General features: G+C 45.2%; 1 protein-coding gene across 16 annotated transcripts in view; it reads right to left on the reverse strand.

Moving 5' to 3' along the window:
• SFI1 (SFI1 centrin binding protein) overlaps positions 1–14713 on the reverse strand; it is a 129658-nt gene that overhangs the window by 38633 nt on the left and 76312 nt on the right. For 15 of the 16 annotated variants that reach the window (XR_008379738.1, XM_053589978.1, XM_053589980.1 and 12 more), the window contains 5 exons: positions 13766–13927; positions 12111–12181; positions 9507–9599; positions 5723–5820; positions 1847–1913 (listed from right to left, as the gene is read on the reverse strand). Coding sequence is in view for 15 of the 16 variants with exons in the window: in XM_053589978.1 (XP_053445953.1) it covers positions 1847–1913; positions 5723–5820; positions 9507–9599; positions 12111–12181; positions 13766–13927 (491 nt within the window). In the remaining variant the exon portion in view is untranslated. The remainder of the gene's footprint in view (positions 1–1846; positions 1914–5722; positions 5821–9506; positions 9600–12110; positions 12182–13765; positions 13928–14713) is intronic. The other variant, XM_053589985.1, reaches the window with a different exon arrangement.

Consider the following 14713-nt stretch of genomic DNA (forward strand, 5'->3'; position numbering starts at 1 on the left):
GGCAACAGAGTAAGACTCTGTCTCAAAAAAAAGAAAAGAAAGAAATCCACAATAAATAACATTTTTATCTTTTCCAAGAATGGAACTGATATGCTCCTGGGAGATCTACACCAAGAGGTGATATTTAGACTATAAACTTAAAAGCAATGACTAAGCCATGCTTGTAACTTTTTTTTTTTTTGCAGTTTTTGGCCAGGGCTGGGTTTGAACCTGCCACCTTCGGCGTATGGGGCCAGCACCCTACTCCTTTGAGCCACAGGCGCCGCCCCACTTGTAACTATTTTTTAGACCTGCTATGCCTTTAAAAATAGGCCACGCTACAGTAGCATGATAAGGATGTTGACCCTGGGCACTCACCAGTGTGGAGCCCTGTGTAAGGAGAGCTCCCTCTTTCTGGGACAGAAATCAAAGAGATCTTCTGCTCTTCACCTTGAATAAAGACTTTCAACCTTAACACTCACAGTCTTTTTCTAAAAGGCTTCCCTAACATCCTTTTAAGCTTGCATGAAATGAACTTAAGAGAACAAGTAGCAAAAGCAGCCACAAATTCTGAAGGGATTTCAAAGAATCCAGTGGCTATAAGTATTTCTTAGGTGTGAAAGGCAAGGGTGACACAAAAATAAGGCATGCTGTGGATCAGTACCCTCCAAACCCTAAGAACTAGATGATCCTTGGGAAAAACTCTGAAGTGATCAATGGCAGTTTGTGCATTTGTTTATCCAAGTATCAGGCAGCATCCCCATCCCCCACCCCCACCCCCCTTGGGCCGAGGAGAGAGAGAGCCAGCCTAACAGAACAGAGAGGCCAAGGAACAATTATATGATGAATATTCTGATAAAGCTGTGGGGGGAGGGGGGGCTGCGGGAGCTGGAAGGGTAGTGAGGAACAAGAAAGTGCAGGCCCCCCCGAGGAGCAGGAGAGCGTAGGCGAAGACTGGCACCTTGACTGGTCAGGGTGCAGTTGTGAAGCGACAGGGACCAGCTCCCACAGGAGTTTGTAGGCCTCCTTAAAAATTGGCCTTCTATCCCCAAATGTTCAGATTTACAGGTTAGACTGTAGCAGCAGACACAGGTGGCAATGGGGAGGGCAGCATGAAAACAACTGGGAGGAGTTTGGTTTGTGTCTTCCTCTGTTTCACTGCCAAGAAGGGGACACTTCTCACTGCAAGGCCCTCAGATGTCACCCATGAACACACATTCCCACTAAGTCTAAACGTGCCTTTGAAAGCCTTCTCAGTTCAGCATTCCAGATAGCTGCTCCCAGGCACTAGAACTGGCCTGCAAAATCACACTTATTTGCCACCTTGCTGCTAAAGTGTGAGCCCTGTAAGAGCAGGAATTTTGGTCTCCTTGTATCATAGCTGTAACCTCAGTGCTGAGCAGTATCCACAGCACAGCAGTTGCTCAATCAGTATTTCTTAAACGGAATTGACTCTTTCTCAATCTGCCTCTACAAATTTGTCATCTTGACCCCACCACATCCACCCCCTGGGGGACCTGTGTGTCACAGTTTAGCACTAGGATTCAGTGCTTATGTTCAATACCTCTGCCCAAACCCCCTGCAGCTCCCACTGGGTGACCAGCTGGCCAATTCACATAGTAAATGAATTTGAGTAAAGATGTGAATGGAAAGAGCTCACTGACTCTCACTTGCATTTTCACAGCAGATGAAGAAATGGGAGCTATGCAGACTTTCTGACATCAAAGTGGGGCCTGGAAGAAATACCTCTGTTCCAAATCAGAACAACAAGACCTTTTTGGCATCATCCTCTTCCAAGAATTTTTTCAAAGCAAATGGATCCAAGAATGCCAGCCAGGAGAGCTATCTGCTGTGAAGCACTCCATACCTGCTTATCTCGCCTCCTCCGAGTATACTGCGACCACAATCTGACAGACTTGCACAACAATGTTATCCTGAAATAAAGCAAAGGACACCAAGGTACTGCTCATCCCCAACTTCTGGTTTCAGGTTTTTTAAAGTTTGTTTTGTTTCTAAAGCAGGCAAATCGGGGCAGTACCCGTGGCTTAGAATGTAGGGTGCGGGCGCGCCAGCTCCATATACTGAGGGTGGTGGGTTCGAACCCAGTCCCAGCCAAACTGCAACAACAACAACAAAAAGGATGTAAGACTTTGGGCGGCGCCTGTGGCTCAGTGAGTAGGGCGCCGGACCCATATACCAAGGGTGGTGGGTTCAAACCTGGTCCTGGCCAAACAGCAACAAAAAATAGGTGGGCGGCAAAAAAATAGTTGGGCGTTGTGGTGGGTGCCTGTAGTCCCAGCTACTTGGGAGGCTGAGGCAAGAGAATAGCCTAAGCCCAAGAGCTGGAGGTTGCTGTGAGCTGTGATGCGAAGGCACTCTACCAAAGGCATCAAAAAGAGACTCTGTCTCTAAAAAATAAATAAATAAATAAAACAGGCAAATCTGAGTATGGTTATTTCTTGAGGGTTAAAAGCACCCCATGGGCTTACTAGTTTCATTCAAGGAGAGAAAGATGGCATTTAGATACATCTAACATGAAAGCTGTCAACCCCTGATTGTGCAGGAGGGCTTGACTTAAAAATGTTAACGATTTTCTTCTTCTTTTTTTTGTTATTAACGATTTTCTTCTAAACCTAATTACACCACCAAGCACAGAATCTCTGGGACTTAGAAAAAATACAAAATCCCCCCAGATATCCTGAACTTCCTGCTTATATAGTCACATTCTGGGTTTCATTTATATTAAGTGGGTCTGTGACATGCTGCCTTTCACAATTTATTTTATAAACAAGGATTTAGAATAATATACTTGACAACTTTAAACTGAGTCAGTTAAATATTGGGATTCTCACTGACCCCTTAAAAAATGCTCCAAAATTCAACCTATAATGATGTAAATTAAGTTGCTTATACTGTGGTTGGAAGGACGAACTTGCTAAAATAACAGAAAAATACCAATGGCCAGGTGCAGTGGCTCACGCCTATAATCTTAGCACTCTGCCAAGGCTGGCAGAGTGCTTGAGCTCAGGAGTTTGACACCAGCGTAAGCAACAGTGAGACCTCATTTTTACTAAAGAGAAAAAAAAAATAGCCAGGCATGGTGACAGTGCCTACAGACCCAGCTACTCTTGAGGGTAAGGCAAGAGGATCACTTGAGCCCAAGAATTTGAAGTGGCTATGAGCTATGATGCCACAGCGCTCTACCCAAAGCAAGTGACTGAGATTCTGTCTCAAAAAAAAAAAAGAGAGAGAGAGAGAAAAAAGAAAGAAAAATATCAGTACCAGAAAATTATCTAACCTTCTTACTAAAATTATCTAGCTTCTTAGTAAGGGCTAAGATCAATCATATTAGTAAGGGCTAAGATCAATCATAGTAGCCCCGTCTCTCTCTTCCTCTCTTATTGACAAACACTCCAGGGTCTCTGTTTTCATAATATCTAAAAAGAACTGAGTAGACAGAAAGGAAATGTAAATCTTTCTCTTTTAGCCCCTTCCAACTCAATTTTTCTAACACCCACCTACTCCCTAGCTCTTACTTATTTTGAGTGAGAAAGAGGTTTAGCAGATTACTTATAATTATGCCATAGTTTTTTTCTTTTGACACAGAGTCTCACTATATTGCCCTGGATAGAGTGCTGTGGCATCACAGCTCAAAGGAACCTCAAACTCTTGGGCTTAAGTGATTCTCTTGCCTCAACTTCTCAAGTATCTGGGACTACAGGCGTCCGCCACAATGCCCGGCTACTTTTTGGTTATAGTTGTCATTGTTGTTTGGAAGGCCCGGGCTGGGTTCAAACCTGCCAGCTTCAGTGTATGTGGCTGGCGCCCTAGCCACTGAGCTACAGGCGCCAAGCCTATCCTATAGTTTTAAAAGGGAAAAACAGGCTCAGTGCCCGTAGAACAGTGGTTACAGTGCTAGCCACATGCACCAAGGGTGGCGGGTTCGAACCCAGCCCAGGCCAACTAAGCAAAATGACCACTACAAAAAAAAAAAAAAACAGCCGGGTGTTGTGGCGGGCACCTGTGATCCCAGCTCTTTGGGAAGCTGAGGCAAGAGAATCGCTTGGGCCCAAGAGTTTGAGGTTGCTGTGAGCTGTGGTGCCATGGCACTCTACTGAGGGCAACATAGTGAGACTCTGTCTCAAAAAAAAAAAAAGAAAAGAAAGAGAAAAAAGAGAGAGAAATAAAAATATGAACTCACTTAATGATTTTTACTATCTATTTTAGGTTATTTCAAACAAAGTATTTTTTAATAAATATTTATTTTTACTTATAAACAAAAAAAGAATCATTATATCAGACAAGGTCCAAAATAGGATTGGAAAGGATTAAAACTGCTTCTGAGAACCTGTGTATAGCCTTGGAGAGCTGCTGAGTAGACAGCAAGGAATGCCAGCTACAGCCTCAGTTCCTGCTCAAAAACAACAACAGCAGCAACAACAAAAACATATCTTTAGGGCAGAATCACTGCCAAGATCATAACCACCAGTGATAAGCCTGTCTGCCTCTTCTGTTACCTGCCTGCCTTTAAGAAAAAGAGATACAGGGCGGCACCTGTGGCTCAGCGGGTAGGGTGCCGGTCCCATATGCTGGAGGTGGCGGGTTCAAACCCAGCCCCGGCCAAATTAAAAAAAAAAAAAAAAAAAAGAAAAGAGATACAGCATTCACAGTACTCTGTTAATTTGGCTATAGCCATAAACCTTCTTCATTCCCTAAATAAAAAGCCATAGTACTTGGTTCTCTGCCAACACCATCTCCTTCTCTTTCACCTTTGTGTTGGCCTTTCCCATCTAGAAAAGTAAAATAAACTTTTTCTTCTTTCTTTTTTTTTTTTTTTTTTGTAGAGACAGAGTCTCACCTTACCGCCCTTGGTAGAGTGCCGTGGTGTCACACGGCTCACAGCAACCTCCAGTTCTTGGGCCTACGCGATTCTCTTGCCTCAGCCTCCCAAGTAGCTGGGACTACAGGCGCCCGCCACAACACCCGGCTATTTTTTTGTTGCAGTTTGGCAGGGGCCAGGCTTGAACCCTCCACCCTCGGTATATGGGGCTGGTGCCCTACTCACTGAGCCACAGGCGTCGCCCAACTTTTTCTTCTTTCTATCCTAAGTTTTGTCTGGAGAAATCTTAGAGATCTTAGAGCTCACACCCTAACAGTGGGGAGGAGTGGGGGTGAAAATGAAAGGGAGTGTATATCAAACATTTCTGGCAGCAAGAAAGTTAATATACAGTGGTTACTTCTGAGGAGTATAAGATTAAACAGTTGCAGGAAAGAGGCTAGGTAATTTGTTTTTCACTTCATACCTTCCTTCCTATGAATTTCCTCACAGATATGTAGTGCTTTTATTTATTTATTTATTTTAACTGAATGAGTAGCACTAAAATAGAGGACACTCCCTGCAACCTTCCAGAATGAGCCACAAATATCCACCTGGGCCTACCCTTCTAATACCAGAAATACATGAATTCTAAGATGTGAGCATCTTAATGGCTATAGGACCGAGGCAATGATATATCAGCCACAACTTCAGACTACAGTGGCCAAGAACCAGTACAAATATCCTCATTTAACCCCCATCTGATCAGCTAAAAATAAAATGCAAATTCAGGAACCCCTCGTTTACAGCAGGGCTTTCTCCCCAACAGGGCCTTTCTGAATCTGTCATAACTAACGCAAAGAAGGGTAAGTAATCCATCCTGCAAAATATTCCCAAAGACCCCAAGGATGAAGCCAGAGACCCTACCTGTAGTGGTTCCAGGCAGCACGCAGCAAGGGGAGATGAGCTATTTCCTCCCTCTGCTCAATCCGGAACTGCCAGAGGTTCCAGAACCTGCGCGTTAGCTAGAACAAGATAGGAAGGAAGTGGAAATTTACTTAAATGAAAGGTAAAATAGTGAATCCTTAATCCAATAGACTGTGGGCTCCCCTAAAGTAGAAAATTTCCTCAATTTGGAGTAGCCAGCATACCATAGGCTTATAAAATAATTATGGATGAAATCTAGAAATATTCCGGGCCAGTGGTGAAAGCAAAAAGATGGTTCTTCCTGTCAATGTAAATCTGGACGAAAAAGCCATTGCTAATCTGGGCCTAATGGAAGACAGTACATTTTCTTTTTTTTCTGAGACAGAGCCTCACTATGTTGCCCTCAGTGGAGTGCTGGGGTTTCGCAGCTCACAGCAATCTCCAACTCCTGGGCTTAGGCGATTCTCTTGCCTCAGCCTCCCAAGTAGCTGGGACTACAGGCACCCGCCACGATGCCCGGCTATTTTTTGTTGAAGTTATTTAGCTGGCCCGGGCCAGGTTCAAATCCACCGCCCTCGGTATATGTGGCTGGCGCCCTAATTACTGGGCTATGGGTGTCAAGCCAGACAACACCTTTTCTTCAAAGAGAGAAGGTCTTCCCTGTCACCTTGGCTAGACTGCAGTGGCGTCATCATAGCTCACAGCCACCTCATGCTCCTGGGCTCAAGCAATCCTCTTGCCTCAACCTCCCAAGTAGCTTAGAATATAGATGTGCAACACCATGCCTGGTTAATTTTTCTATTTTTTGTAGAGATGGAGTCTCACTCTTGCTCAGGCTAATCTCAGACTCCTTCCTGGCTTTAAGTAATCCCTCCACCCCATCTTCCCAAGAAGCTAGGATTACAGGTGTGAGCAACCATGCCCACTCTTGCCATTTTAAAAAGTCATTTTAGAAATTAAAACCAATAGCATTATTTGTTACCATCTAAGACAGTGGTTCTGGGCGGCGCCTGTGGCTCAAGGAGTAGGGCGCTGGTCTCATATGCCGGAGGTGGTGGGTTCAAACCCAGCCCCGGCCAAAAAAAAAAAAAAAAAAAAATAAGACAGTGGTTCTCAACCTTCCTAACGCCACGACCCTTTAATACAGTTTCTCATGTTGTGGTGACCCCCAACCACAAAATTATTTTCATTGCTACTTCATAATTATAATTTTGCTACTGTTATGAATTGTATTATAAATATCTGATATGTGGGATGTATTTAGGTGACCCCTGTGAAAGGGTTGTTCGACCCCCAAAGGAGTTGTGACCCACAGGTTGAGAACCGCTGATCTAAGAAATAGTCTAACAGAAATGTTTAACCTCAGTCTAATCAAGCCTTGAGATCTAACATCTAGTTTATAGATACTATGTGGAATAAAGGAAAATTAAATGAATCAAAAGTAAATAATCAGATAAGCTGACTATGGAACATTACCAAATAATTGGCCAATCCTTTTCTTTTTTTTTTTTTCTAGAGACAGAGTCTCACTTTATGGCCCTCGGTAGAGTGCCGTGGCCTCACACAGCTCACAGCAACCTCCAACTCCTGGGCTTAAGCGATTCTCTTGCCTCAGCCTCCCAAGTAGCTGGGACTACAGGCGCCCGCCACAACGCCTGGCTATTTTTTGGTTGCAGTTTGGCCGGGGCCGGGTTTGAACCCGCCACCCTCGGTATATGGGGCCGGCGCCCTACCGACTGAGCCACAGGCGCCGCCCCGGCCAATCCTTTTCAAAAAGTCGATGTCTTTTAAAAGAAAAAGGTGTACATTATGCTCAGTGAAATAAGTCAGCCACAAAAGGATAACTACTGCATGATTCCACTAATAAGTTTTCTGGAGTAATCAAATTCATAGGACTACAGGTGCCCACCACAACGCCTGGCTATTCTTTGGTTGTCGTTGTCATTGCTGTTTTGGTAGGCCCGGGCTGGATTCAAACCTGCCAGCTCTGGTGTGTGTGGTTGGTGCCTTAGCCGCTTGAGCTACAGGCGCAGACCCTTTTTTTGGTTTTTTGAGACAGAGTTTCAGTTTGTCACCCTTGGTAGAGTGCTGTTGCGTCACAGCTCACAGCAACCTCAACTCTTGGGCTTAAGTGATTCTCTTGCCTCAGCCTCCCCAGTAGCTGGGACTATAGGTGCCTGCCACAATGCCTGGCTATTTTTAGAGACAGGGTCTTGCTCTTTCTCAGGCTGGCCTCAAACTCCTGAGCTCAAGTAATCCACTGGCCTCGGCCTCCCAGAGTGATAGGATTATAGGATGAGCAACTGCACCCAGCCTGAATTAAGAGCTTTAAAAGACATAATTGGCTCAGCACCTGTAGTTCAAGCGGCTAGGGCACCAGCCACACACACCAGAGCTGGCAGATTCAAATCCAGCCTAGGCCTACCAAACAATGACAACTACAACTTAAAAAAAATAGCCAGGTGTTGTAGTGAACACCTGTAGCCCCAGCTACTTGGGAGGCTGAGGCAACGGAATCCTTAAGCCCAAGAGTTTGAGGTTGTTGTAGGCTGTGACACCACAGCACTCCACCCAGGGCGACAGCTGGAGATGCTGTCTCAAAAAAAAAAAAAGACATAGGGTGGCGCCTGTCGCTCAGTGGGTAGGACGCTGGCCCCATATACTGAGGGTGGCAGGTTCAAACCCAGACCTGGCCAAACTGAAACAAAAAAATAGCTGGGTGTTTTGGCAGGTGCCTAGAGTCCCAGCTACTTGGGAGGTTGAGGCAGGAGAATCACCTAAGCTCAGGAGTTGGAGGTTACTGTGAGCTGTGATGATACGGCACTCTACCGAGGGCAATAAAGTAAGACTGTCTCAAAAAGAAAAAAAAAAGACATAATTGATCAAATGCAGTTAGTGATCCTTTGGGTTTTTTTCTTTGCTTTTTTTTTCCTTTCCACTTCTGGAAAAAATAATCCTTAAGTGAATCCTGCTTTGAAAAAAGTAGCTATAAAGACATTTTTGGGACAACTGTGGGAATCTGAATACAGACTAGGTATTGGAGAATGTTATAGAATTACTGTTACTTTTGTTAGGGATGATAATGATATTGTGGTTACTTAACAAAAGTCCTTATCTTTGGGTGATGCATGCTGAAATGTTTAGGTACAAAGTGCCATGGTATCTATAATTTACTTTGAAATGATTCAGCAAACAAAAAAAAAGTGAATGTAGCAAATATAATAACAAGTGTTGAATCTAGTGAGTATACAGATTACTTTTTGTTTTTCTACATATTTGAACATTTTCATAATAGCAAAACCCCCCATCTTTCTACACTCAGAAACAAAATTGACGAGTAGAAACGACATTTGTTGACCGCAAGTAAACAAACCACCAAAGTGATACTCTTAGGATGGAAACACAACCAAAGCATCCAAAAGGGCAAGACTTAAAAGTGTACTTTTGTCACTACATCTAAAGTGTATTTTGTCACTACATCCCTTAGGTCAGGGTTAAAATCCACAGTCCCTGACCTCGGAGTCAACTACCCGTTTTCTCAGCAAACATAAAAACTGGGATTAAACAAAACAAAAACAAGAGTTTCTTTATTAGCAGATATGGATTATACCTCCAACACAAGAACTAAGGCTTTGGAGTCTAGTATCTGGAAAAATTTCAGAGCAGGAAGATTACCAAAGAAAGACTTCTATATCATTTAGCAAGACAAAACGAGAGAGAGAGAGAGAATGAATGAGGCCCCCTCAACAGAAGAGGCCCCTTGATAACAGAAGATGACCCTCACCATGACTCCATGTTGCTGGTGAGCAAGATTCCTTCTTATCCGATGGAGATGGGCACGGGTCACATTGTGTTTTAAGGCTCGAAAGCAAAAATGCTGCATGAAGAAAGTACACAAATAATTACAAAGACTAGAATCAGTGAAGTCTGTAAGAGTATAGAAGGCCGGTAGTGCCCCGAACTGGGGGAGGAAAGCTCAAGCAGAGCTACTCACAGCTATTCCATTTCCCTGAGTGTTTCTCATTTGAAATTCAATCCAAAGCCTAACACAAGCCCACCTGCACAGCAAGCACTTACTAATTATTTGTTGAGACACTCCCTACTGTCTATCTATACCACACAAGAACACACACACACCCTCACCTTTGACCAGGAGAGACCCCCATGATCCAGATGAGAATTCTACAGAGGTCAAGTATCAACTTTTGCCTCTCAAAAAAGAGAGACTTTTTGCCTATGACATTGCTTTTCTTTTTTTATCCTGTAGAGTCATTTGCACAACTATAAAGGCAGTGTTACTAGAAAGGAATAGGAGTCCTTGGTGAGTAGAGGGCTGGAATGGGGGCAGCATACCCAGGCCTGTCTCCAGCTCCATCAGTAACGCCTCACGTATGCCCTAAGCAAAACCCATCTACCCCCATTCCCCCATGCCTTGGGCTTCAGTTTCCTAAAACAGAAGTGAGATTAGACTGGATTAGGGGTTTTCCTTTAGTGCTCTATGGAACCCCACAGGCTCCTGAGAGTGTTTGAAGACCACCTACTTCAATGGTTCTCAATCTTCCTAATGCCTCCTAATGCTGCAACTCTTTAATATAGTTCCTCATGATGTGGTGACCCCCAAACATAAAATTATTTTCATTGCTACTTCATAACTGTAATTTTGCTACTGTTATGAATCACAATGTAAATATCTAATATGCAGTATGTATTTTCATTGTTACAAAGGGGTTTTAACCCACAGCGGTTCATCAGAACCACTGACCTACTTTATGTGGCAAAGGAGGGAGAGAGTAGCCGATAGAACAGGGACTCCGGGGTGGCACCTGTGGCTCAGTGGGTAGGGCGCCGGCCCCATACACCAAGGGTGGCAGATTCAAACCCGGCACCAGCCAAACTGCAACAAAAAAGTGGCCTGGCATTGTGGCGGGCACCTGTGCTCCCAGCTACTCAGGAGGCTGAGGCAAGAGAATCACCTAAGCCCAGGACTTGGAGGTTGCTGTGAGCTGTATGATACCATGGCACTCTACCGAGGGCAATAAAGTGAGACTCTACCAAAAAAAAAAAAAAAAAGAACAAAAAAAACAGGAACTCCCAGACCCGCTTCAACCACAGCATCGCTACTTTTTTTTTTTCTGAGACAGAGTCAAGGGCCGTGGCATCACAGCAACCTCAAACTCTGGGGCTTAAGCAATTCTCTTGCCTCAGCCCCCCAAGAGGCTGGGGCCCGCCACAATGCCTGCTTTTTTTTTTTTTTTTTAAAGACAGACTTTCACTTTGTTGCCCTTGGTAGAGAGCCGTAGCATCACAGCTCACAGCAACCTCCAGGTCTTGGGCTTAGGCGATTCTCTTGCCTCAGCCTCCCAAGTAGCTGGGATTACAGGTGCCCACCACAATACCTGGCTATTTTTGTGTTGCAGGTTGGCTGGGGCCGGGTTTGAACCTGCCACCCTCAGTATATGGGGCCAGCACCCTACTTACTGAGCTACAGGCACTGCCCACCCTGCCCATTTTTTTATTGCATTTGTCTCCCATCCAAGTACTAACCAAGCCCAACCCTGCTTAGCTTCCGAGATCAGATGAGATTGGGCGCATTCAGGGTGGTATGGCCGTAGACTGTGCGTTTGTCATTGTTAATTTTAGCTGACCTAGGCTGGGTTTGAACCCACCACCCTCAGTGTATCTGACCAGCGCCCTACCCACTGAGCTATGGGTGCCACCTAGCTACTTTCATCTATTTTACAGATAAGGCTTCTACCACTAAAAAGGGTTTTCGCCATGTAAAAAAAGCCCAGAACTAGATTGCTTCTATGGGTTCTTTACAGATCCAAACCCCTCTGAACCCATACCATTGCCATCCCCAATCCAAAATGAAACAGGGGGTGGCGCCTGTGGCTCAAAGGAGTAGGGCGCCAGCCCCATATGCCGGAGGTGGGGGTTCAAACCCAGTCCCAGCCAAAAAACTGCAAAAAAAAAAAAAAAAAAAAAAGAGACAGAGAAGGCAACGTTTAAGAAAAATTAAGCTTGGGCGTTGCCTGTGGCTCAAAGGGATAGGGCGCCAGTCCCATATGTTGGAGGTGGTGGGTTCAAACCCAGCCTCAGCCACAAACCACAAAAAAAGAAAGAAAAGAAAAATTAAGCTTAAGCCCAAGAGTTGGAGGTTGCTGTGAGCTGTAACACCACAGCACTCTACCCAAGCAACAGCTTAAGACTCTGTCTCAAAAAAAAAAAAAAGAAACAGGGACATCGACAGTGAGAGGAGGGCTTCAGGACTGAAGACAACCTATAAATGGCAACACTTAACAAAGTAGGCTGGGGGTCAGGGTCCCCCGAGAGTGGTTGCCTGAGACAGGCTGCCAAGCAGAGCTCTGCCAGCCCACGGTAGTCTTACCAGCAGGGTGAGCTGATAGTGCTCTTCTGCCATCGAACACCGGGCAGCTTCTTCTGCACACAGCAGCATGTCTGCCAGGAAGTTAAGGCTTCAAATCTCAACAAGGTTCCTGCTCTCGAACAGTGCACTCTCAGTGACCCACCTGAAGGGTCATGGCTGTCAGGCAGTAACAGGCTCTCCAGGTGGGGTTAGGTCCCCATCTCCTCCAGATGACCCAGGGAACCAGTGGGCAAAGGGGAACCATGTTAGTTTACTTATCAAACAGCTGGCCTTGCATTCCTCCCCTTGGATACCCATTTGGTGAGAGGCAAAAAATTATCTGAGATAAACTGCCACCAATTTCAGTAAACACTTAGAAATTACCATATCCTAAACAAGGAGACCTAGTCAGATGTTTGAGCTAAAAACGTTGGAGTTATTTTCAAACCTTTTCCCCTCCCACTCTGATCTTAGCTGACAGTGCATCTGCTCATCTCCTAAATCTCTCCTCTCACTCCCATCCTGTTCTTCTTTCCCCACCCCAATACCATGTAGTTCATCTGACTCGTCCCTGCGTCCCTGCGTAAGTGAGTCTCCTCCCACAACTGGTCTCCCTGTGCTAGCCTCCCTCTTTTCATCCAGATTTCTCCTTTTTAAAGCACAAAACCTTTCTTGTGTCATCTTGGCTACAGAGCTGTAGTATATCATTGTAGCTCACAGCAACCTCAAACTCCTGCCTCAGCCTTCTGAGTAGCTGGAACTTATTAGGCACATTCCACTAAGCTCAGCTAATTTTTCTATTTTTAGTAGAGATGGGATCTTGCTCTTGCTTAGGCTGGTCTTTTGACCTCAAGTGATTCTCCCACACTCAGCCCCCCAGGGTGTTAGGATTATAGATGTGAGCCCCCATGCCTGGCCGATTATTCTATTATACTGTAATTATGAAAGTATTCCTTTGTATCCATAGTTCCAATTAAAAAAAAGTTTTGTTTGTTTTTTTGTAGAGACAGAGTCTCACTTTATGGCCTTTGGTAGAGTGCCGTGGCCTCACACAGCTCACAGCAACTTCCAACTCCTGGGCTTAAGCGATTCTCTTGCCTCAGCCTCCCGAGTAGCTGGGACTACAGGCGCCCGCTACAACGCCCGGCTATTTTTTGGTTGTAGTTTGGCCGGGGCCAGGTTTGAACCCGCCACCCTCGGTATATGGGGCCGGCGCCTTACCAACTGAGCCACAGGCGCCGCCCCTAAAAAAAAAGTTTTAAAAGTAAGTTACAAAGACAGAGTTGTCATAAATTGTTTGGTAACTGTTTCCTACATATCTCAGGACTTTTTTTTTTTTTGAGACAGAGTTTTACTGTGTTGCTCTCGTAGAGTTCTGTAGCATCACAGCTCACAGCAACCTCCAACTCTTAGTCTTAAGTGATTCTCTTGCCTCAGCCTCCCAAGTAGCTAGGACTATAGGCGCCTGCCACAACACCTGGCTATTTTTTGTTGTAGTTGTCATTGTTATTTTAGCTGGCCCGGGCCAGGTTTGAAACTGCCAGCCTCAGTGTATGTGGCTGGCACCGTAACCACTGTGCTATGGGCACCAACCCAGTGACTTCTTTTTTAAATGCTGCTGAGTGTATTTTGTCCAGGCTGAGGTGATGAACAGGCCTGGTATCTGTAAAGGATACAATGTTTCCAGTGTACAAAGGCCCGCCGCAGCACCATCCTCCTGGCCAGATCCTCCACCCGGGCATGGTGGGCGTACAAGCTCTCTCTCTGCTCCCAGGCCCATTGCCAACCACTGAAGTGTATCTGGAGCACAGTGACATGATAGAATCGCTCAGCCATCTCTGCAACAGAGAAATAACTTAAGTGCTGGCACCCCAAGGGTGGAAGATGACATGGAAGCAAGTAGAATCCCACTACTGGCAGAGAACAAGGATTCAAGGCTGCTCTCACAAAAAAAATCTTTAAAGGTTTTTTAAATTTTTATTTCTTTTTACTTTTTTTTTTTTTTTTTGAGACAGAGCCTTAAGCTATCGCCCTGGGTAGAGTGCTGTGGCATCATGGCTCACAGCAACCTCCAACTCCTGGGCTCAAGCGATTCTCCTGCCTCGGCCTCCCAAGTAGCTGGGACTACAGACGCCCGCCACAATGCCCGGCTATTTTTTGGTTGCAGCCATCATTGTTGTTTGGCGGGCCCAGGCTGGATTCGAACCCACCAGATCAGGTGTATGTGGCTGGTGCTTTAGCCGCTTGAGCCACAGGCACTGAGCCAAATTTTTATTTCTTTTTCTGAGATAAAGTCTCACTTGATCACCCTGGGTAGAGTGCTATGGTATCACTATAATTCACAGCAACCTCAAACTCTTGGGTTCAAGAGATCCTCTTGCCTCAACCTCCCAAGTAGGTGAAACTACAAGTGCCCGCCACATGCCTAGCTAGTTTTTCTATTTTTAGTAGAGATGGGATTTCGATCTTGCTCAGGCTGGTGTTAAACTCCTGACTGAGCTCAAGCAATCCACCCACCTCTGCCTCTCAGAGTGCTAGGATTATAGGCATGAGCCACTGAGCCCAGACAAAGGTTTTGTTTGTTTGTTTGTTTTTAGAGATAGGGTCTCACTCTGTCACCCCAG

Source organism: Nycticebus coucang, chromosome 4, assembly GCF_027406575.1.
Source record: "Nycticebus coucang isolate mNycCou1 chromosome 4, mNycCou1.pri, whole genome shotgun sequence".
NCBI classification, from domain to species: domain Eukaryota; kingdom Metazoa; phylum Chordata; class Mammalia; order Primates; family Lorisidae; genus Nycticebus; species Nycticebus coucang.